The sequence below is a fragment of the Denticeps clupeoides genome, chromosome 17, assembly GCF_900700375.1.
Source record: "Denticeps clupeoides chromosome 17, fDenClu1.1, whole genome shotgun sequence".
Classification (NCBI taxonomy): Eukaryota; Metazoa; Chordata; class Actinopteri; order Clupeiformes; family Denticipitidae; genus Denticeps; species Denticeps clupeoides.
In genome coordinates this window covers 2,686,268-2,710,999 of record NC_041723.1, presented here as the reverse complement: position 1 = coordinate 2,710,999, position 24,732 = coordinate 2,686,268, and the positions used below count along the sequence as shown (strand labels likewise).

At 47.3% G+C, this 24,732-nt stretch overlaps 2 protein-coding genes across 3 annotated transcripts; both read left to right on the top strand.

Moving 5' to 3' along the window:
- Positions 1-391: 391 nt before the first annotated feature.
- Positions 392-17,325, top strand: LOC114767308 (protein phosphatase 1 regulatory subunit 12A). The gene is made up of 25 exons (XM_028958951.1): positions 392-718; positions 6,647-6,777; positions 6,866-6,984; positions 7,916-8,072; positions 8,544-8,688; positions 8,762-8,836; positions 10,116-10,189; positions 10,735-10,925; positions 11,108-11,217; positions 11,365-11,529; positions 11,677-11,759; positions 11,981-12,070; positions 12,243-12,335; positions 12,414-12,488; positions 12,578-12,668; positions 13,186-13,302; positions 13,405-13,498; positions 13,592-13,677; positions 14,213-14,266; positions 14,349-14,371; positions 14,544-14,607; positions 14,702-14,806; positions 14,883-14,933; positions 15,271-15,321; positions 15,457-17,325. Exons 1-25 carry the CDS (start codon positions 440-442, stop codon positions 15,541-15,543), a joined length of 2,610 nt encoding a protein of 869 aa, XP_028814784.1. The 5' UTR covers positions 392-439; the 3' UTR covers positions 15,544-17,325.
- Positions 17,326-20,037: 2,712 nt separating this feature from the next.
- pgghg (protein-glucosylgalactosylhydroxylysine glucosidase) lies at positions 20,038-24,729 on the top strand. 2 transcript variants are annotated; one of them, XM_028958626.1, is made up of 14 exons: positions 20,038-20,192; positions 20,386-20,641; positions 20,920-21,130; positions 21,220-21,655; positions 21,749-21,868; positions 21,985-22,116; positions 22,205-22,316; positions 22,399-22,471; positions 23,105-23,241; positions 23,527-23,660; positions 23,763-23,858; positions 23,955-24,052; positions 24,126-24,340; positions 24,509-24,729. In XM_028958626.1, the coding sequence occupies exons 2-14, from the start codon at positions 20,395-20,397 to the stop codon at positions 24,568-24,570; spliced, it is 2,073 nt and encodes a 690-aa protein (XP_028814459.1). In that variant the 5' UTR covers positions 20,038-20,192; positions 20,386-20,394; the 3' UTR covers positions 24,571-24,729. The 2 variants fall into 2 exon arrangements, with proteins under 2 accessions (XP_028814459.1, XP_028814458.1); XM_028958625.1 differs by having other exon boundaries at positions 21,220-21,868.
- The last annotated feature ends 3 nt before the right edge of the window (positions 24,730-24,732 follow it).

Sequence of the window (24,732 nt, the reverse complement as noted above, 5' to 3'; positions counted from 1 at the left end):
TTGGTTACACATAATTCTGTAAAATTCAAACATCGAAATAGCGCAAAAGCAGTTCTGGAATTTATAATTTACATTGGAATGAAATTAAACACTTAAAGTTTGGGTAAAAGTTGTGTTTGTGGGTACGTTGAAGATCTCATCAACATCTGAATACAAAATGAAAGAACCGTAATTCTGCGTGATGAAGAACAGTAAATATATCCGTCTAAAATATTCAATACAGACATTTGGACGCATGCTTGTGGGCGGGACTTGAACCTCATGTGGTCACCGCCCCCTGTTTGCGGACCGGCCCCTGATTGGCCAGTGGGCGGCCGTCCCGACCACGTGCGCTCCCGCTCACGTCCGCCAGGCGGCGCGGTCCCGCCCCGAGGTCCCGCCTCTGAAGCGTCTCCCCCCCGCATCAGCAGCCGAGTCTGTCGGGCTGAGACCGAGGAAGATGGCGGCCACTGACCGCTCCCGGTCCGAAGCTGCGAAGCAGCGGCGGCAGGACCAGCTGCAGCGGTGGCAGGGCTCCGAGACGGACCTGACGGGCCCGGGGCCGCGGGAGGCCGCCGCGGCGGCGACCGGGGCCCGTCGCGCCAGGGTCCGCTTCGCCCAGGGCGCCGTGTTCATGGCCGCCTGCTCGGCCGGGGACCGGGAGGAGGTGGCGGCTCTGCTGAGGCAGGGCGCCGACGTCAACCACGCCAACATAGACGGACTGACGGCGCTGCACCAGGTACCTTCCTGCGGAGTAACCGGGGAGTATCGGCCGCGTAACGATCACCGCGCTCCGGTTCCATATAAAACAGTCCTCCGCGGCGGGCGGGCGTCGGTTCTGTTTGACGGGTTTGCGGTGAAGTTGGGAGGTGCGCGGAGAACCAGGGGAACGTTCCGACTTTGTTTGACCTCTGCGGGAACATCAACACGAAGCTCTTCTCATGGACAGGTCTGACTGGTCCTGCACATTTCACCAGGAGTCATTAAGTCTGAGCAAATAATCCATACTATTAAAATGTATAAAAATCTATACAGCATATCCTGGCTCGGATCTTATGTTTGTGGAGTTTGCATGCTCTGAACCCCCCCCTCATAAAATATACAGTACAGGCCAAAAGTCTGGACACACCTTCTCATTCAATGTGTTTTCTTTATTTTCATTACCATTTACGTTGGTAGATTCTCACTGAAGGCATCAAAACTATGAAAGAACACATGTGGAGTTATGAACTTAACAAAAAAAGGTGAAATAAATGAAAACATGTTTTATATTCTAGTTTCTTTGCTCTGATTACTGCTTTGCACACTCTTGGCATTCTCTCGATGAGCTTCAAGAGGTCGTCACCTGAAATGCTTCTCCAACAGTCTTGAAGGAGTTCCCAGAGGTGTTTAGCACTTGTTGGTCCAGCTCACCCCAAACCATCTCGACTGGGTTCAGTTCCGGTGACTGTGGAGGTCAGGTCTCCACTTTTTGTTAAGTACATAACTCCGCATGTGTTCATTCATAGTTTTGATGCCTTCAGTGAGAATCTACCAACGTAAATGGTCATGAAAACACATTGAATAAGAAAGGCTTTGACAGCAGTGTTAATGTCGCGCCCCAGTATCAACACGCGCAGTCCAACCCGAGGATCACCACGACGTAAACTAGGCGTTTAGACCTTTAATATTAGGCGTTTAAGTTCACTCATTATTATTATTATTATTATTATTATTATTTTTCTTTCTTTCTTTCTGCGATTTCGCACCACCCAGGAAAAATGAATTGTGCCGTAATGAGCTTGGACCAACAATATTACGAATGAATGAGATGCGCTTTATTCAGGAGCACCCCCCACCCCCCCATCGGCCCAGCACCGGCAAGCAGGCGCACCCAGGCCCTCGAGCTCACTTCCCCCAAGCAGTTGTTTCTGTGGCGTATTGAAGTATAATTACAAGCATTTTATGAGTTTCAAAGGATTTTATTGACAATCGTGTCAATTTTATGCAAAGAGTCAATATTTGCAGTGTTGGTCCGCCCCCCCCTGACTGATGGCGACCCGTTCCTTCATAATCAAGGCTTGGAGTTTGTCAGAATTGGTTGGATTTTGTTTGTCCACCCGCCTCTTGAGGATTGACCACAAGTTCTCAGTTGGATTACGTTCCAGGGAGTTTCCTGTCCGTGGACCAAATGTTTTGTTCCCCGAGCCGCCAGTTCTCACTTTGGCCTCACGGCACGCTGCTCCATCATGCTGGAAAAGGCATCGTTCTTCACCAGACTGTACTTGGACGGTTGGGAGAAGTCCCCGTCAGAGGATGTTTTGCTACCACTTCTTTATTCATGGCTGTGTTCTTAGTTAAAATTGAGAGTGAGTCCACTCCCTTGGTTGAGAAGCAGACCCGGAGATGAATGGTCTCAGGGTGCTTTTCTGTTGGCACGAGACAGGAATGATGGTAGCATCTGGATTGGGTTCCCAGTGGTGCCTTCATTTGTGGGGCAGTGGTGGCCTAGCGGTTAAGGAAGCGGCCCCGTAATCAGAAGGTTGCCGGTTCGAATCCCGAGCCGCAAAGGTGCCACTGAGGTGCCACTGAGCAAAGCACCGTCCCCACACACTGCTCCCCGGGCGCCTGTCATGACTGCCCACTGCTCACTCAGGGTGATGGGTTAAATGCAGAGGACAAATTTCACTGTGTGCACCGTGTGCTGTGTATCACGTGTGACAATCACTTCACTTTAAAAAACTTTAAAATCACCTTTTCTCCTCCAGACAATCATTTTTTCCAGATGTCCCAAACCATCGGAACAGGGCTTCATCAGAGAAAATGACTTGTCCCCAGTCCTCAGAAGTCCAATCCCTGGACATTTTGAAGAATATCAGTCTGTTGATGTTTTTCTTGGTGAGAAGTGGCTTCTTTGCGTCCCTTCTTGAGACCAGGCCACCATACAGAAGTCTTCGCCTCACTGGGCGTGCAGATGCCCTCACACCTGCCTGCCGCCGTGCCTGAGCAAGCTCTGCACTGGTGGCACCCCGATCCCGCAGCTCGGTCATCTTTTGGAGACGGTCCTGGCGCCTGCTGGACTTTCTTGGGCGCCCTGAAGCCGACTTCACAACTTGAACACTTGAACCTCTTCTAGAAGTTTGATGAGCTGATAAAAACGCAACGATGACCCTGCAGGTGACCATGGTGACCATGATTTCAAGCATCACCCTCCTTTTTGAAGGGTAATGTCGGATATTCTAACTCAACCAGCATGGCAGGATGATCTCCAGCCTTGTGCTCCTCAACACTCTCGCTGTTAACGAGAGGATCACTGAAATGACCTCAGCAGGTCCTTCTGTGGCAGGGCTGAAATGCAGTGGGGTTTGAGTTCATGTTCGTGGCAAAGCTTCTGGTCGCGCTTCATAACATGCTGGAGTGTGTGTTTGTATGTGTGTGTGTGTGTGTATATATAAACAGCATTTGTGTCATTTTCAAAACTTTTGGCCACGACTGTATATGGGTGTGACCGAATTCAGGAAACACATTCTAAGGTGCAAATTCTAAATCTATATCATAATGTCGTAACTTATTTTTATTTTGCGAGCTGGTTATTGTCCCGCTTGGCGGGAATATTGATCGATGAGAGTTGTCGGCGTTGCGCTGCGTTGTGAGACGGGGATTTATGATTGGCGGCGGCTGCTGACTGGTCTGGGGTCGGGGCGTCGGCAGCCGAGCGGGTTTCCCACGCACTTCTGGCCAGTAATTGGATAAACGTCCCCGTCTCCCAGCCAAACAAACCCCCCCCCCGGGCTCTGCTGCGACCGCCATCGCTTGCCACAATAGTGCCAGTGTTCACCGGGTGGCCGGTGGGCTACTAGTTTACTAGTAGACTCCAGTGAAGAGACCAGCAGATAAAACCTGGTTCCTGACAACTGCTAAAGGAGGACATCGCATGAAACGAACCAGAGGGACACCACAGCCACCACCTCCACCACCGTAACAACTACAGCTTCAGGGATCTTCAAATGGACCAGTAACATTTACATTTACGGCATTTATCAGACGCCCTTATCCAGAGCGACTTACAATCAGTAATTACAGGGGACAGTCCCCCCCCTGGAGACACTCATGGTTAAGTGTCTTGCTCAGGGACACAATGGTAGTAAGTGGGGTTTGAACCTGGGCCTTCTGGTTCGTTGGTTCATAGGCGAGTGTGTTACCCGCTAGGCTACTACCACCCCCGAACATCATAATGGATACGTGATGTACACCATGACACTGGACTACACTCTGGACTTCTCCAACCCTTCCGTTGTACTACTTCTTTTTTTTTTTTTTTTTTTTCTCTCTTTTGGACAGACCATCACCAACCCGGCACTGACGCCATTTGTAGGCTCACTGTCCCTCTCTGTATCGCTCCTTCCCATCGTTTCTTCCTTTATTCTCTCTCCTAGAGTTTTTCCTTGTGTGCAGAAGGGTCAAGTGTGGGGGGTGTCTACTGTAGGTCCTGTCTAAGCCCATTGAGACGCACTGTATGTGATTTTGGGCTACATAAGAAATAAATGTTGTTGCCTCTGTTTGTACGTCCTGGAAGGAGCGCCATTCCTTGCCCGACATTAGAGCTGAAATTTCGGTTTCTCTTTGGAGATGATACCATCTCACGTGCAATGTGATTATTAAAATGACGCCCCAGCGGACGTAGTAACCCTGAGTGACCCCAGCGGGACTGTCCCTGTCACTACTGGTTGATAAAAGCATTCAATGAAAACGTATTTTCTCAGTCCTTAGCAATTCATCATGGGAAGCGTTACCACCGTTTGTCTGGAGTTCGTGTGGAGGGACGTCCATTTGTCATGTTTTTAAGTGAAGTGAAGATGCTCAGGATATCATGTGTGCCGATGACGGACTGGTGGTTTGAAGTGAAAGTGAAGTGATTGTCATTGTGAGACACTGCTGCACGGCACACGATGACACAATGAAACGTGTCCTCTGTATTTAACCATCACCCTTGGTGAGCAGTGGGCAGCCATGACTGGCGCCCGGGGACCAGTGTGTGGGGACGGTGCTTTGCTCAGTTGTCCTGAAACCTTCTGATTATGGGGCCGCTTCCTTAACCGCTAGGCCACCACTGCCCCTGGTGTGTTTGTATGTGCACAAATACAAAGCAATTTCGATAACGTAACAAAATGAGTTACAAGAAGCGTTTATTTCAGAATAACCTTCTTTTCATGAAACGGTGACGTGACTTGTGTAGAGGAAGCGAATCTGAGCAGAAATACAAGATTCTTCTCCATCTGTAGACTTTTTGCTTGGGGATCATCTATTATTGTACTCTGTCAGTGACAGACTGGAGGGATTATTAATTTTACATTTACAGCATTTACCAGACGCCCTTATCCATAGCGACTTACACTCAGTAGTTACAGGGACATGTCCCCCCCGGAGACACTCAGGGTTAAGTGGTAGTAAGTGGGGTTTGAACCTGGGTCTTCTGGTTCATAGGCGAGTGTGTTACCCCGCTAGGCTTCTAGCACATTGATACGTATATTCACACACATCCAGCTCCAGGGTTCAGATGTGCGGCCTCTTGGCTGGTTGAAGTCGTGTCCCCCGAGCCAGAAATTTGGTTTCCCTCCTACCTGGGAGTCTGGAGAAATATTTGAGGCCTGGACCACGCTGGGATGTGGAGGTCGGTGAGCGGGCGGGGGGGTGTGGCCTAATGATACGCTGACGTTGCGTGTGTCAGACTGACAGCAGAGCTACAGTTAATGAGCAGCTTTACTGTGGTGTTGCGTTTATTTCTAGACGACTATATTTTGGGGAAGTTGTGTGTGTTTCTATAAGTTTTCTCTTTTTTTTTTTTTTTCCTCTTCCCATCCATCCCTCCATCTCCTGTTTTTGTGTTGCCAAGCAACAAGAATTAAATATAGGTCTGGTGTTCAATCTCCAAACTTTCAGAGGTTCTTGTTGTCTCTCTCTCTCTCTCTTTCTCTGTTCATCTTTCTGTCTCTGTCTCTTTCTTTTGGTCCTCAGTTTTTCAGCCTCGCCTCCTCCCCTCCCCACCCAATGCTGGAAAAGGGGGAATTCTGATGAAGGAATGGAAAACATTCCTCAAAAGTGCATGAGCTGCTGCTGTCAAAGGCCACATGCAGCCAGAGGCAGTGGACAACACACACACACACACACACACACACACACACTCACTCTCTCAGTAACATGTCCCATTCACACCCCAAAAATACTCCCACACGCTTCTATTCTCTCTTGTAAAGGCCATTTCCTTCTCGAGTGAACACACACACAGCCTCTGTCGGGGAGCGGTAGTATTTCCTGTGCTGGCGGTGTGTGTGTGTGTGTGTGTGTGTCACAGTCGGTGCTGGGCCAGGGCTGAAGTGTGCTTGCGACGTCCAGAAATCCTCCAGTCTTTGGCTCGCAGGTTGAACATTACGTCACTCGCACGAGCGGCTGCCGATGATGAAAGTGCACGAAAGAATCTGCATTTTGGCTTTTGCCGCGCAATTAAGATTGAATTCCTCGGAAGTCTGGCGTGGCGTTGCGGTTACGCGAGATAAGAGCTGACGGTCAGATTGGCGCAGCTTTACTGCCGACGTGCCGTACGGAACGCGTTACGGTACGGTGCCGAGTCGTGAGTGGTGGCAGCTGCGCGTGTGCAACGGAACATCTTGTGCGTTTTTTCTGTCCCCAGGCCTGTATAGACGAGAACGCAGAGATGGTGCAGTTCCTGGTGGAGAGCGGCAGCGATGTGAACAGGGGGGACAACGAGGGCTGGACCCCCCTCCACGCCGCCGCCTCCTGCGGCTTCATACAGATCGCCAAGTGAGTGTGTGAACGTATACCGATACAGAAATGCCGGGCCGCCCAGCGGGGGGTGCGGTTCTCCGTCCTCACCAGGTCTTTGTTGCAGGTACTTGATAGAACATGGTGCCCGTGTGGGGGTGGTGAACAGTGAGGGGGAACTTCCTCTGGACGTGGCCACTGAAGACGCCATGGAGAGACTGCTGAAGGCCGAGATTAAGAAACAGGGTGAAGGGGAAAATGCACTTCATTCTTAATGATCTTATTCATTAAGTATTAATGCTCCCTCTCCTTATATTCAGAGAATGAGAGTGATTTACATTTGAAATAATACAAAAATTACAAACTGAAAATGAGTAGCTGTAGCTTCCTTTTAAAGGTCCCCTGACATGAACGTTTTTTGCTTTTATATCAGTCTCCGTGTCCCCTAATACTGTATTTGAAGTCTCAGCCTGGGTGTAAAATTACGGCCGCTTTGATCCAGTCCCACAATGAGATTTCCCAGGACGCACCGTTTCACCGTCTGTAGCTTTAAATGCTAATGAGGAGGAGGGAGGCTGGACGGGGAGTAGAGCAGCCTATAGGAGGAGAGCATCATCAACACCCTTCACCAACCATTTGTGCTTATTTTTACATCCAATCACTGAGCGACTGCAATGCTTCTCATGTTTTGGAAGCCATGACAGTAGGTGGAGATAATGTTTTAGGGGAGGGGTAGAAAAAGCATGAGAAACGGGAGGTAACCTTTCCCCTTATGACATCATAAGGGGACAAATTCCAGATCCGACCATCTGAGCTGCCGCTCTCTGAACAGAATGACCAAAGCACTCTTTACACCTATCACCATTTCTAGACAGGCAGGGGAACTTGTATTAATGTTAAATAATCTCACAAAGTGAAAATTTCATGATTGGGGACCTTTAAGACTTGAGCTTGCTAGTCAATGCCAACATTAGTTAATCTCATAAATGTTTTTTAGAAAATAATTAATTTAGTAAAATGTAAACTGTTTGATACCTGCTAGTTTTTTTTCCCCCCAAAATTTTATTTATTGCACAAGTATTATGATTGCAAATTATTATTTTTGTAGTTGAAAGAGCCTTATGTTAGTGGTAGCAGTGGAGCGTCAACTCCGCTTTGACCTGTTGACCTTTCTCAGGCGTGGACGTGGAGCGGTCGAGGGGAGAGGAGGAGCGGCTGATGCTGCAGGACGCCACGGCGGTGCTGGGTGGCACCGGCTCTCTGGTCCCCCACGCCAACACTCACGCCACCGCCCTGCACGTCGCCGCTGCCAAGGGCTACAGCCAGGTGCTTAAGTGAGTGATCGGTCGCCTCCTTTTTTATAGTTGCTGAAATCTGCCATATCACTATGAGACCACAATCATACTCACAGCACAGACCCATCTTTAAAATGTCCAACTATGAGTCTTTTTAATTAATTAATTAGTTAATTAGTTAATTAATTAATTAATTAAAACTATTATTTGAATATTGCCAATGAAAATATTTTCCCCATAAATGGTTTTTGTTATGCTAAATAAATAAATTGGCTCTTTTTAAAAGATTAATTCAAACTATCTTATTGTTAATTTCTCATAAAATCGAGTCTCTTTTACGACTGGTGTGCACAGTTTAGTCATGAGGGTGTTTCCTTTTGTCTGTAGAGAATATAATAGGCAAAAAAAAAAAAAAAAGACTTCCAAAATGTTTTTTTTTTTCGGTTATTCCCTCATGAGTGAATTTATGACACAGTCATTAAATAGCACTGCAATAATGTGTTTCTGTAGGGTCCTCCTCCAGTGTAATGTAGACATTAACTGCCGGGACATTGATGGCTGGACCCCGCTGCACGCAGCCACTCACTGGGGCCAGGAGGAGGCGTGTACCCTCCTCACTGAACACATGTGTGACATGAGCGCTGTCAACAATGTGGTGAGCACACGCACCCTCTCACGACGTCACTCGCGTGGCACGATTGGCCTCATTTTTTGCTGATGTGTTTCAGGGCCAGACGGCGCTGGACGTTGCTGATGAGAGTCTGGTGGAGCTTTTGGAGGAGCTGCAGAAGAAGCAGAATGTTGTGAGTGTGAGATAATCCTCATTAAATTATTTTATCAAAAGACAGAAAGCCGGGATATATTGCAGGGTACATAATAATACCCCATATAAGCAGGGTATATTGACTCACAGCTTGATTGTGCACACGAATCACCGGAGGTTGGTAGTAACAATTTACATTTACTTCGTTACTTCGTATTTGCTTATACGGACTTTATCAGACGCCCTTATCCAGAGCGATTTACAATCAGTAGTTACAGGGGCAGTCCCCCTGGAAACACTCAGGGTTACCCACTAGGCTTCTACCCCCCTACCACCCTGCTTGAGTAGCTTTTTGAAAAATATTTACTTCTAAGAGTAGGTTTGCAACGCAATACTTTTTACTTGAGTACATTTGTGACTGTACTGTTACTTCACTACGTTGGGCAACACCCCACTCGTACATTTTTTAAAACCATTTATATGCTTAATTTTTGACAGACAGATCCGCCAGTAGATCTAACACGTTTGACCGTTCAGACGTAGCAGCAATAATCACGTGACACCGTTTCACCAATCAGAAGTAGCCATGCAGTCACATGTCCACACACATAACTGGGGTGGGCACAACTTAAGATAGTTATCATATTTGTACCATAAAGTTACCCTCTGTACAATGTACAGTCAATAATTCAGAAAATCCCATAACGTTTTAATGGCTACGTTATTTCATTAGCACAACCAGGACCACGACCGGATCTCTGGTTTCAAACTTGGCTTGTTGTCTCACGTGCCTTTACAGCCAATCGATGCACGATTTAACGCACAATGTGGCGCACAAAGTCAACTGGTGACTGGTTGAAGCGCGGATTTGCAGTTATGGAAGTTGCAAAGAGTTTCTGAGCAACGTCAGAATGGAAATTGCCTGTGCACCCTCATTTTTCTCAAAATGCGTTAATTTTAAGATGCTGGCATGATACCCTTTTACTGTTTGTAAAAATGTTGTTAAATTGTGCCATAAGCGAAGTAGACATTAAGAACAACATTAATTTGCATAGATACATCGTCCAGGGCGCATTCCCCCAATATTACAACCAATATTCCTAAGGCGTACCCGATGGTATGAAATCTGACCTAAAAGAAGAAAAAATTGTGGGTGTGTGCTCCAGTTGTGTGCCTTTTGTTTGTGTGTGTGTGTTATCTAAGGTCTATCTGTGTGTGTAAAGCTTAATTAAAATGTGTGCTTAAGCATACGTAATTTTTTCATAATGCCTTGTTCATTTTTTTGTGTGTCTATATTTGCACCTTCCCATCACCTTCAGATGCGATCAGAACAGAAACCCCAAGTCATCGAGACCAGCCCTCCTCTTACCATGGCACCTGTACGACCTCGCAGGTAAAGACACGCGCACAAGCAGCATCCACAATGACATGCACATGTGCACAGCCACACCACATACACACGCATGTCTGCGGGCTCACGTGTACACACATACACACAGAATCATACACAACACAGTATGCGTGTTTGGTCACGTGACCGTCTGTGTGCGTTCATGTCGGCCTCTTTACATGAAACGAACGCACAAAGACGCGCTCTCACGCCGAGGGGAGGGGCGGCGTCTCCCCGCGGTCCCCCCCTCTGGTGGGAACTGAGTGACTGTCGGTGCTGCGCAGACATGCAGGTGCTTGCGCTGCCATTCCTGCCTCTGCCGCAGCAGTATGTTGCTCCGACCGGTTCCTCGGCCGATTGATTTCTTTGATAAAACCGTGTAACCTGAGCGGAAATCACTCAGCGGTGCCAGATGCAGGAATCCGGCGCCACGGCACTTCAGTTGCCTTACCGGCTCACCGATTGGCTACACTTGCTCTTTCGCTTTCACTGACTGGCTTGTATGCATGCCACATGTGGCCCTGCGTGGTGCGGACCCGCCCCTGCAGGACGTCCATCTCTCGTATGAGCAGCAAAGAGAAGATCTGCCTCCACGAGCGCGAGCGCCACGCCCCTCCTGCACTGCAGACCACGCCCGCAGAGGAGGAGGAGGAGGAGTCACGGCCACAACCGGCCCACAAAAACTCCAGCAGCTCCAGCTCTGAGGAGGAGAGCGAATCAGAAAGTGACATGGAATCAGGTGATCGATGCTGGCCTCCTGTGGTCTTCTGAAGAAAATGTTAAAATAAAGTGAATTAAAAAAGAAACTAAATAAAAACGAAATATGAATATAGTTGAGTACAGTAACGAAGATGGTTTTCTGTATTGTGTCTGGCTGTGTGTTTTAATGATCGTTTCTTATCTTCTTTGGTGGTGCCACAGAAAAAGCAAAAACACGTGAAATGATCAACAACCTGAATAACAAGCGCAACAGCTCCGTTCCCATAGCGACAACCACGGCACCTAGCACTGCAGCAAACCAGCCGAAAAAGGTACCAGGTGTCTGTCTGGGTGTCTCTAGAGTTGGACAAAAACTGGTGATCAGTGATTGGTGGGCTCATGCCGCTATAGAAGTGGGGTAGAAATACGTAATAATGTATTATTATAATTGTTGCTAATTATGTGTTTTGACTGTAAAGCCATTGGCCCCTGAGGGTCCCAGCTCATGGCGGATGTCCCTACGTAAGGCTCTGGGTTCGGACCCTCCAGATAACACCTCCGTTGCCCTCAGGGGCCAGCAGACCAGCACGGGCATGAGCCGCTCGGCGTCTAGCCCCGGACTCAGCTCTGAGGCTGACAATAAGGTACCGCCCCTCATGTCTCTCTCTCTCTCTCTCTCTCTCTCTCTCTCTCTCATACACACACACACACATCGTTCCCTTTTAACTAGTGACTGTCAGAAACATCTGAACTTGCTCATGTGCAGCAGTGCTAACACATGTGGCCCTTAGGAGACCCGGCTGGCACGCGTCCCGCCCACCCCAACCAGGCGCCTTTTCAGGACCACGGACACAAACCAGGACAACTCCCACAGGTATGTGTGTGAGTGTGAGACCAGCCTTATCAGGATTTTTGTGCACCGCTATATAAATATTTTAATTGTTGTCTTTTTGCACCCCCATCATTTCTCTCCTACTGTAACTCCGCCTCCACTTCTCACCCTCCTCCACCTCTTTTTTTTTTTTTTTTTTTTTGCCTCACACCCTTGGTTTTGTCTGTCTGCCTCCACACTGTTGGACTGTCTGTCTCTCTCAGCTGGCTGAGCCGTAGCTCCTCATACACTCGCTGGTTAAACAGCCAGTCTGGCGGCGAGGTGCCAAGTGCCAACACCACCTTACCTCGCAGGTCAGACGTCAGGCCGCATCCCATGTCAGCCCTCCAGTCAGATCTTATAGATTTATTCATAAAGCAGACATCAGATCTTGGCTACCACTGTGATGCTCCTTTTCATGCATGATGATGATGATGATGATGATCTGCGTACTCCACTCATCACTAAATGCTACTTCCTTTCAAGCTCCTCTTGTGGGCAGAGACTTGATGACCCCACAGTGACCTCTGTCGGCACAGGAAGTGGACTCAGCCGCCTCAGCAACGTTGTAGGACAGAGGTGTGTGTGTCCAGTGATGGTTCCTCCATGGTGCTGTTGATGCTGGGTGTGGTGTAACGAGCTCTGTGTCTCACACAGACAAACTCAGGAACAGGTGGAGAAGAAGGAGGCGACCACGACAACAAGCGAGCAGGAAACCAAGCAAAGGCGCAAGTGGGTGTCCGCATGCACCACGCGTGACCGCATACACCGCACACTGTACCCACTCTGATGCCGGCGTGTGTGCGCGTGTCTCCACGCAGGTCGTATTTGACTCCGGTGCGTGATGAAGAGGCAGAAGCCCAGAGGAAAGCTCGCTCACGACACGCTCGACAGTCCCGGCGCTCCACACAGGTACGGGTTCACACGCACGTCACTCTGCCACCAATGGACTTCCTGCCAACCTTCTCTGCTTCCAGCCTGATCCAAATCACACTGTGGGCACAAGGAACAGGTCTGGAAAGCCCTGAATGAAATTGATCAGTAGCGTTCAATTGACCGATCATAACTGGACTGTTTAAAAACACATCTTCTGCCTTCTTCTATCCATAAAAGGATAGGATATGATAGGATGAACCTTTATGAGTCCCACAAGTGGGAAACTGCACTTGTCACGGCAGAAAGTGGATAGAAGCATTGATCTGAGGATTGTGTGTGTCCTGCGATGCATGGCTTTTTTGGGTGCTGCCGTTGTCCAGCATCAGTGATGGAGCCTTTCAGGCACACACGACACTAATGATGAAATGGCAGCTGTGATACAGGAAGTTGGCGCCGGGATCTAGAGGGTTCGGTCACAAGCATAGATCCTGGCTGTCGTTAAACTCCCATTCCCCACGCCTCATCCCCGTACACGTGTGTGTTTTTTTCTCAGGGAGTTACTCTGACGGACCTACAGGAAGCAGAGAAGACGATCAAGTCGGACAGAGGGAAGGAGAAGACTAAAGAAGAGGAGGAGAAGGAGCGGAAGCAGAAGAGAGGAGAGGAAGGGGTGAGTTAATGCTCTGAGCTTTGAGGGTTTGGTGCCGGTAAAGGAGGGTTTATGCTGCGTGGTTTGCCGCGTGGCTCAGTGTTTGCCCGTGCCTGTGTGTAGGAGGTGAGCTGGCGCTCTCGTATTGCGAACCTTCAGAAGTCGGACCTTCTTGGTCTCACCCTGCCTGCAGGAACGCCACGAACAGACAGGAGAGGTGACTAGTGGCTGCACAACTAGATCTTTTCGCAGCCAAACACGTTTCGCAATTATCCGATTAGAATTGAATTCTTGTGTTGCGTGTGTTGAGATGCGGAATGCAGTGTGACAGATGGTGAGGACAGAGGGACCAGAGACAGGAGAAGAGCGAGACACAGGAGATGGAGAACAGGGGAGGTGAGGAGAGACATGCATCATCACCCCTTTTGTACAGTGATCATGTCATTGTTGTCACCGGTTGCTGTGTTATTATCCTATTTATTTAAGGTACAGTAGCACCTCAGTCAGAGAAACGATTAGTCCCCATTATACATGTTATTAACCATTGTCTGGGGCAGTGGTGGCTAACCGTCCCCACACACTGCACCCCGGGCACCTGTCATGGCTGCCCACTGCTCACCAAGGGTGGTGGTTAAATACAGAGGACACATTTCACCGTGCGCACCGTGTGCTGTGCTGCAGTGTTTCACAATGACAATCACCTCACTTTCATATCTACTCTTACTTACTGTCCAGAGTATACTATTATAGAGTATAACTAGAATATATTATTTATACTGTATGCCCCTTTTACAGTGCAGCATGTACAGAATATTTACATGTAATATATACTGAGGTGTAATCTGTACATGTATGTTCAGTATGGTAATGTGTGTGGAGCCATTTCTGCAGCCCTCCTCTGACTGAGGAGCCTTTGACCTTTATGTTTCAGAGCGACGATAATGACCCCAGCGGGGAGGAGGAGGGCAGCGGGCAGGACACGCAGGTCAGATGAGAGGGTGCTCTGCTCCGTGTTGGGTGTAAGATAGACGTGGAATATTGACGCTGTCTGTTCTCTCTCCCTACAGACGAATAGACACACAGGCAGCAGGTAAGGATCCTCCAACAGTCTGTGGGCAGAAGTAACCTACTGATACATTTTTTTAGTCCGTTAATAAACATAATAGAGTGTGTATGATCCAATGCACCCCTGGTTTATAGGTCACTATAAGGAAAAGATTTTCTTTAGGAAAAACGAATGTGTGCTTGTGTTTCTCTTATAGATCTGACCTGTCTATCACAGACGGCATAGTTGGAGGACGCGGTGACACAAAGGACTATAAGAAGGTGTGTGTGTGTGTGTGTGTGAGAGAGAGAGAGAGAGAGCTGGTATCAGAATGTTTCTCTCTCTTCACCCTCTTTGTGTCCCTGTGTGTCTCAGTTGTTTGAGGAATTGTCCAGAGTGAATGTGCAGCTGCAGTCTCAGCTACAGGACACGCAGAGGAGCATCACTCAGACCAGAATGGATCTGGACAAAGCCACACAGGTTACACACACACACGCTTATTTTCATGCACAGTCACGTGTGAGCATTTTTCATTTTTTTAAATGTTGTTTCACAGAGGCAGGAGAGGTTCAGTGACTGTTCAGCTCTGTTGGAGCTGGAGAAGAAGGTGAGTGGGACGTCTGTTGAAATGACTTACTAATATCGTGGGCTGATTATTGTGTCTGTCCACTGTAATTGTGGATGAATTTATGTCCTGTCCAGTCCCGTCCGTATCCAGGCCTACAAGCTCAGTACACTTCAGTCATTTTTTTACTCGCCACTGTAATGAGCCGTGTGAGGGATTACGATTTCCCCACCGGTAATAATATAGCACTGGTTACTGTAATTATTATTGTACAGTAATAATAAGGTATTGACTGTGATAGAATTATAGTTACGTCAGTTACAGGTCAATACTACCTAAAATGTTCAACAAATTCAAAATGTTTAATATTCTGTCGCAGGAGAAGAAGATGTTGGAGCGGCGAGTGGCTGAGCTGGAGGAGGAGCTGAAGGTGAGTGGTGACGTCAATGTGTGCTCTGCTGGGCGGGTGCTGGAGAATGACTGGCCACAGGAGACGAGTGAGAATGCTGATGAGAAAAACAACTTTGCCGTAAACCTCACCAGCACTGTGTGTGTGTGTGTGTAGGTGTTGGGGGATCTGAGAGCAGACAACCAGAGACTTAAAGACGAGAATGGTGCCCTCATCCGTGTCATCAGCAAGCTCTCCAAATAGTGAGAAATGGAGGGAGAAAGAGAGCCTCCTTCCGTCTGACTTCCTGTCCAGTGCCGTGGAGGAGGGAGAGAGAAATGGATCATGGGAAGGAAAAGAATTGAGATGAAGAAAAAGGGAAGTGAAAAAGGTCCTGTTTTACACAGCGTTTGTCTCTTCCATCTGAACTGAAAACTCGTCCAGAGGAGTTTGTTCCTCATAAGTCATGTTTGAATGCAACACACACACACACACACGCACACACACACACGCACCACGGGCCCTCAGCAGGCCCACCAGTATTAATCAGGGAGCTAATTCTGCTTGACCAATCACAGAAGAGTAAGTCAGAGTGAACACACAACCAGAGCTTAGTATGCACCACACACTTATTGTCCACTTATTGTTTGACTGTGCACACAATCCACACACAAACACATTCCACCAAACGAAGGCAGCTTGAGCCTAAGGTACACTGGTGCAGTGTATGTTTTTAACACTTTGTTACACACACACGCGCACACACACACACACACACACACACTCTCTGTCTCTCACATACACGTGCACAAAGAGAGTGCTATATGAGTTTTAACCCTTGAGGGCTTATGTAGCCCTAACCCTTTCTGACGACTTCCATCACTGCCAAATGACCCCACACACTCATGAGTGAGCAGCCTACCTCTCTGCACACACGCACGCAAACACGGGTGAATATAGGGTGACGCTCCCTCGTTGTTCACACATGTAGGTGATGTAGATCGTTCAGGGTGGAGCTTCTGCCTTCATTAGTGCGGAGCTGGGTCGAGCGTAAAAAGCACAGGTCATTTATTTGAGAAGTGAATAAAACCGGCCTGGATCTGCAGAAACGCTGCATTACAAGGTGACCGTGAAACCGCTCTTGAGGGTCCACACTACAGCACTTCATAGAGAGACCAGCAGAGTCCCCCCAACGAGCAAAACTCCACCAGGACCGTAAATGGCCTGAAGACACTTTCCAACAGTTAAAATGGCCCCAATGGCACTAGCCATTTCTCGCTCGTCATTTTCATTCCGAATGAATGTTTAAACCGAAGCCTGAGAGCAAGTGAAAATCACAGCACTTTAGACCAAACCACAGATAGAATCGAGGGGTTGTGGCCTTCTTAGCACCCATCCCCCTTAGAAAACCAGATTGTACTGCAGCACACAAGCCCCTCTCCCTTCCCTCAGCCACGGTGGTCCGTGATTATTTTTAAAAATTGCATAGCCATGCCGTTCGTCCATTTTGAGAATTTCCAAGTTGTTTTTGTACAACAATGCTGATGCCAGCATTGTATTTTAATAACCATGGTGTATGTTTTGTCATTTGCAGATCGATATAATATACTGCATGTGTGGAAGTGCTAAATAATTTTATATAAAAAATCTGAATTATTGCAACTGAACGCTGCGCAGCCAACAACTTTAATTGGGAAACGGCTCAGTGCCTTATGTTGCTGAATGGGGAGGGGGGTGATGCTGACGGTTCTTGGTATCTGTGTTCATTAATAAAGGAACAACAGTTTGTTCTGAACAAACCTATATGCTATATATTTGTTTTTAATAATAATAATTATTACAGTCATATCAAAGAAGTACTATTTTCATATGTTTTATCAGTTCCTTTTTTGTGAGAGGCCTTTTATGTACCATATAAATGTACAAACAATCTTATAAAGTAAAAAAAAAAAGTTCTCATTAGTCTTTGCCCCTTTACACATTTCTGATGTATGAAATGGAAGTCCGCACTTAATAAAAGCCATAGTGTGCATTTTTATGTTTTAATATTTGTGTGTGTGTGTGTGTGTGTGTATATATTTCCAACTGTTTACCTACAATTTGAAACATTTATTCAGTCATGTGACGGGGCCTCTGCAACATCAGAGCTGGTGCTTGGGCCCCTGTTATTGCTGCTGATTTGAGGAGACCCGGTGAACCCATGGCCACTGTTTGAGCCTGTTTGCATTTCTCTCTCTCTCTCTGTATATGTTTGAGAAAGAAGGACATGATTTATCTGAAGAGAACACTGGGTGTTTCAGAGTTTTTATCCTTTGTTTAAACTTCAATTTAAATATTTAACATGCTAATTATTTTGACTTTGGTTTTCTTTTTCTTTCTGTTTTTGTTTTTATTTCTATTCTTTATTTTTATTTCTTTTCTATTATTCATTTATGGAAATGTATGAAATTCAAAACTACAGTTTTCATCGCACATTATCTGAACTATCCAGCCATAACGCAGAAATGTGCTTGTGCTTTTTTTTAAGAGATCCACGACTCCGCCCTCCTGCCACACCCATTTTCAATGGTCACATTTTTAGTGTTCCATCTAATCTAAATAACATGTTCCAAAATGTCACCAAATTTCACACGACTCGTCGTGGCCCCGTCCTGTCAACATTGTTGACGTTACTAGTATAACATGCATACTATACATAATAATAATACATATGACATTTCCATAATACAGATTGACGTTATGGCATTTCAATGCTAACATGCTAATTTTTGCTAATAAACATGGTGTTTAACATTTGATGATAGCATTAAAACGCTAATATGCATATAAAAGCCCAAATATTCTAATTTTTTAACAAATGTCTGGAAATTAATTTAACAATTATTCCACTATTCTGCTTCATTCTTTCTTTCTCTCATCGCCTACATTTTTACAATTTCACCCATTCCATTAACCATTTTAACAGTGATTCCTCTCTTCGCCTTTTGTCCTTTCATTTCTTAACTTTTTCATAGAACTGGCTAAAATTGTACATAAACTAAACTAACAATGATTCCACTTCTTCCTTTTTCATACTGCTTTAACAAATGTGCCTTTTCTAGTTTGTATTATTTCTACAGGAGATTGTGGAGCCTTGTGGAACCTCTGAAACTCGTGTGTGCTGAACGCTGTTAACAACTTTATTCTTCAGTCTTGAAGTCGTTCTTGTCTCAGGATCCTTGCGTTTCACTCCGTACGGTCCTTTTCTCCTTCTGTTTTTACAAGACGTCTATGTTGATGAAAACCAGCCTGTGCCACCAGAGTAGGAAAGACTTCTCTTCGGTGTGCCACACACACACACACACACCCCCACCTACCTCTCTACCTTCTGTCTTACAAAAACAAACCCAGTTGAAAAGATCTCTCAACTTTAGCCTTTAAACTACTCAAACCTAACGTGTGCAGACTGAAAGTGGATGAGGAGAAGAGCTCAGGGAGCGGAGAGAGGAGGCCGAGGGCCGAAGAGCCGAAAGCGGCTGCTGTCGTCCCCGTGTTTGTGTTGTTCCTTTGTGTGTGTGTGCGTGTGTGTGTGTGTGTGTGCGTGCGCGCGCGCCGTATGTTCGCCTTTGGCTCTTTCCCAGCCTCGCGACCCAGATGTCTGGAAAACCGAGTGACCTTTCAGAATGAACCCCCCTCTCTCGAACCTGAAACACTCATCTGTTCCCCTCATTTATCCCCTCACACACACACACACACACACACACACACATACGCAGAGCGACTGTCCACTGTCCTGTTGGTATAGTGCTGCTAACGGGCCACTCCTAATAAGGTAGACCCCGCTGGCCAGGCCCGGCTGGCTGTAAATATCCCCCAGGTCGGAGAAAGCGAGGGAACGGGAGAAGGGACAAAGGAAGGGGAAGCGGAGGGGAGTGGTGGAAGGATTGCAGCCTTATAAGGACACAGCCCAGCAGTTCCCAGGGTTTGGAGGTCTGACCCCGGCACATGGCCAGATGGAGCCCACGGCACCAGAGCGTCTCCTACAGGAAGAGAGGAGACATTGCAGAAAACAGCTGTATTGTGGTCGCATCAAACTTTACATTTAGTTACTTACATTGGGGGAAAGTAGGTGTAAATATATTATCGGTGACGTTACAATATGCCAGGGTCAGTAGTGATATACAGCTTGATCTACTTAATGGGAAGCATTCAAATAATTTCTCATAGTAACAACAAAACACTGAGGAATTTATATGGTCATATTGTGTTCTGTTAATCATTACCTTGAACAACTGGTGTGATGTTCTCTGGGGTGCAACTTTTACTTTGACCAATATGCTGCAAGATATTAAATGAATTCAACCTATGACTTGTAACAAATTTGAGGGGAAATTGTTGCAGAGGTTCTTGTCATAAAACTAAATCTTTCTGAACACCATGGATGTGGTAAATTCCTGCTTGAAAACAGACATCCCAATTAAAATAAAAAAGAAAATAGTAATATAACGCGGTTTACGTTTGGAGCGCGGCCCTAGCGAACGCGCCCAAAGGTGCAGCCAGTCCGTGTTGCCATGTCCGCATTTTGTAAATCTGCGAAGGAAGACATTTGCGAATTTCAATTTTATGGTCTTGTAACCTGCATGGAATCGATTCAATTGAGCCGTGTTTACTTACAGGTGTGGAAGCATCCGCTTACCGCGGGCTTTGCATTTTTCACGCGAATGTTTGCTGCACTCTCTCGCGAGATCTGGCAACCCACCGTCACATGACTCCAAACTTCTGCGGCTTCAAACTTTGAGTTTATAGCCGTGCTTTGGTCAACTGTCTCGATTACGCTGCGACAGCGGTGGATGAGTGACTTCACACATCTAAATAAATCGCCAGCAATCGGATTCTTGTAACAGAGATTTCGATTCAGCGCAGGACTGTAAGTGGTGAGTATGCACAATGTTAGGAAATAACTAAAACTTTCAAAAAATCTTCTACGTTGCAGTTTTAATATACGGTAGAGGGTGCACTGACCAGTTTAATTCAAACTGACTGGTTGCACTTCCTTTTAAATTTCCCCTTTGACCATAAATACGCCTGGTTATTATTTATTTATTTTTGGTTATTATTCACCATCAGGGGGTGAGAATGACGTCAGAGTCTGTGGATCCCTACATCTTCACCTCTGATTCCCCGCCATCAGACCCTCGCTTCCTGCCTCCACTGGCCAATGGGCTGCTGGGGTGGAGAATCTTTCAGGACGTCATGCATGTGGGCGGGGTTTACAACGGACAGGGCGGAGACTGTCACCGTGCCAACGTGCCCTGCCCACTTGCAGCCACTGTGAGGATGCAGGAGGAGGGAGGGCACACCTACAGCCTGAATACACACACAGGTGTGCACAGACATTCACGCACACAACTGCAGCAGAGGTGGCCTAAGGAATCGGCCTTGTAATCGGAAGGTTGCCGGTTCGAATCCCGGTCCGCCAAGGTGCCACTGAGGTGCCACTGAGGTGCCACCGTCCCCACACACTCCCCGGGCGCCTGTCATGATGCCCACTGCTCACTCAGGGGGATGGGTTAAATGCAGAGGACGAATTTCACTGTGTGCTGTGCTGCTGTGTATCACAATGACAATCACTTCACTCTTACTATCCTCTCTCTGCCGCAGGTGTGTTTACTCACGCCGTGCACACCGCAAGCGTGTCGGCATCTCAGTCCTTCTACGCCCACCGTGTGCATTCCAACCTGCTGGTGATGGAGGTGCTGCTGGCGCGTCAGGGGACACACGAGGAGCCGGTCACCGTGTGGCTGGACAGCTCCTTCACGCCGCAGAGTGACGACATTGCGTTTCGAACAGCGCCGGACTACCGAGGGGGGAGGTGTTTGCCCGATCGTGAAGCTCCGCCTGATTTTACTGAATGTGAACTCTCATTCACTTAAGAGTGGGGTCGGCGGGGTGTTTTTTCAGGCATATCTATGGACAGACGCTAGTTCCTGAGGTCCCTGGGGGTTCCTGTCCCAGCCTGCATATGATCTGGACACCGCTACTGACATCCCTCACCCTCCCACCCGACCAGAGCCGGTCAAGCTGGACCTTCTTAGCTGCGGTCAGCGAGAGCGATGAAGGCGCCAAATCCTGCTTCGATCAGGGTCTGCAGTTAATGGCTGATGGAGATCTAGGCCCCTCCCATTGCCGTGGGTGGGAGGAGCTTTGGCTAGGCTGCCAGGTTGAGGTGTCAGGGGCGGAGCGTCTCAACCGGGCTGTGATTGGCTGCCTTTTCTACCTCCTCAGCGCGTTGCCGTTCTTAGGGCAGGTGCCCTCACAGTTTTGGGGGGTCAGTCCGGGGGGTCTGTCAAATGGGGGCCGGAAGGAGGACTACCTAGGACATGCATTTTGGGATCAGGTGAGACACACGGGTTCTGTGAGTGTGATAAATGAATCTCCTGTTAGTTTTGGCTTGTGGTGTATGTGTGTATGTGTGTTTGTGTGTTTCCAGGACACGTGGATGTACCCCACTATCGCCTTGTTCTATCCCACTCTTGCTCGTGCAATTCTGCAATACCGCGTCCAGACTCTAGAGGGCGCAAAATACAACGCTATGCGTCAGGGCTACAAGGTTGTGTGAAATTATATGTGTGTGTGTGTGTGTGTGTGTGTGTGTGTGTGTGTGTGTGTGTGTGTGTAAGCTGTGAAGATTCCCTCTGAGTATGCATGTGTGTGTGTGTTGTTTAGGGTGTGAAGTTCTCCTGGGAAAGTGCAATGTCAGGAAGGGAGGTGTGTCCTGAAGACATCTACGGTCAGCAGGAGATTCACATTAATGGAGACGTCATACAAGCCTTTCAGCTGTACCTCTACCTCACACAGGTACACACACACACACACACAGACACTCATAATACGATTCTATCTGTGTGCTTTTTTTAACTTTCAATTTGCTTTAATGTTTAACAAGGACCTGGAGTTTTTTAAAAAGGGGCGTGGTGGTGAAGTGGTGTGGGGCGTGGCAGATTTCTGGACTTCCCGGGTAACTTGGAGTTCTGAGGAGCAGAGCTATCATATCAAGGGTATTGTGACATCATTACGGAGGTCCTCCAGGAGGGCTGCAGACTTCTGAAATGTGGACGTTGTGGGCACTTCTGGCTCTAGGTGTGATGCCTCCTGATGAATACCACTACGATGTGGACAACTCCGTTTACACTAACGCTGTTGCCATGAACAGGTGTGTGTATTTGTGTGTGTGTGTGTGTTTTAGTACCATTAAAGGTCCCTGATCATGAAAATGTCACTTTGTGAGATTATTTAACATGGAACATTATTTAACTAGACTTGTAAGTCGCTTTGGATAAAAGCGTCTGCTAAGTACAGTAAAGTAAATGGTGTCAGGTATAAAGAGTGCTTTGGTCAGATCTGGAATTTGTCCCCTTATGTCATCATATGGGGAAAAGTTAAATGACTTCCTGTCTGCGCCAGACATTGTGGTTGGCGGATGGTGTTGATGACGCTCAAATTCTATTGGCCACTCTCCTCCTCGTCCCGCCTCTCACCTCCTCATTAGCATTTAAAGCTACAGACACCGAAACGGCACGTCCTGGGAAATCTCTTTGTGGGACCTGATCAAAGTGGCTGTAATTCTGCACCACGGCTGAATTTTGGAAAGAGACTCCAGATACAGTATTAAGGGACCAACAAGAATGTCGTAATAATAGTGTCATTATATATTTATATATCCGGCACAGATCTGCGCTGTTTTTTCCCTGGTAAACAGAGAATGTTCTCCTGTAAATGCATGATGCATGTGGGGGGGGGGGGGATTGTCACTGGATTGTCCCTGTTCTACCTCTTCCTCCCGCAGTCTGCTGTTTGCTGTGGAGCTGGCCGAACAGATGCATCTCTCAGCCCCGCCCGAGTGGAAGGAAGTTGCAGAGAAGCTGAAGCTGCCCTTTGACCCTCAGCTGCAGTACCACCCAGAGTTCGATGGCTATAAGAAAGGTGATGGCGTTACTGCTGAGGGCTTTATGGTTCAGTACAGTTTAGAAATATGAAGTTACATTAGCATTCCTGGGCCGGCAGGCTTTTTTTCTCAAATCGGAATTATTTGCCGGATACGAACCGGCAGCCTTCCAACAATGAGTCCACAAAATAAGCTAATTTATTCACAAGTGCATTATGACTGATGTTTTGTTATGGCATTTAGAGCTTTCGCTTTTCACGTTGCCACTGATTTAAAATAAATGCAATGATGGAAGTAGAGAAATAAAGACATTTCTCCAACAGGCACGCAGGTCAAGCAGGCAGATGTTGTGTTGCTAGGATACCCGCTGGGACTGCCCATGTCCGCCGAGGTCAGACGGAATGATCTAGAGGCGTATGGACCTGTGACCAACCCTAATGGGCCAGCGATGACCTGGGTGAGTTATGTGTGTAGTGAGTTGCTGTTTCCCATTATCAATACTGTGTGTTCAGTTTTGATGTGTGTGTGTGTGTGTGTGTGTGTGTGTGTGTGTGTTTAGAGCATGTTTGCTGTTGGATGGATGGAGCTTGGTAAGGCAGAGGAAGCACAGACGTTCCTGAAGAGATGTTTTGAGAACATCCAGGCACCTTTCCATGTAACACACACACACACACACACTATATTAATACATCATAAAAACTACAAATATGAATAATAGACTAAAGTTACAAATGAATGTGTGTGTCTGCAGGTATGGAGTGAATCATCTGATGGTTCTGGGTGTGTGAACTTTCTCACTGGGATGGGGGGGTTTCTGCAAGCCGTGGTGTGCGGCTTCACTGGATTCAGGTGAGACCCTGACACGAGGTTAGGGGCAATAGGGTCAATAAAACTAACCTTTCATATTTTCTGACCTCTGTAGAGTCAAGAGGATGTGTTTGACCTTCGACCCAATCCTCCCTGATGAGATTTCTGAGCTCAGTCTGAAGGGGGTCAGCTACCTCGGTAACAAGATGACTTGGCAGGTGAAGGAGAAGGAACTGAGTGTGACCCTATGGGAGCAGGCAAAGGATGCTGGGAAACGCTGCCCCCTGAAGGTCGTCCTGAGGTCGGGGAGAGTGATCCCGCTGTGTCCGGGTCAGTTGAACCTCCTCTCACCTATGAATGATTTTGAATGTTGTTTTTCTGAGGTAAGCAGTCATGTGAGCTGAGCTAGACCCCGCCCCTCTGGACTAATTAATTAACCAATCAGAGTTTCAGGCTTCTGGATTATTTGAGTTTATGATCTGGTTGTGTTCACCACAGGCCAAACGGTGACCTTCCCGCGGGAATCCGGAGAAGTTCGGCAGCGGGACTTCGAGTTTTAGCCCAGCTGAGGAAGTTTGTCCTTTCAGGTGGTCCAAATGGTGGTCCAGAACAGATCTACACATTGCAGAATACATTCCAGACAACATGCACTTTCCTTCTGATTTTTCTCATTTCTGAATATGCATGTTTCAATTATTAATATTTCAATTAAAAAAATACAT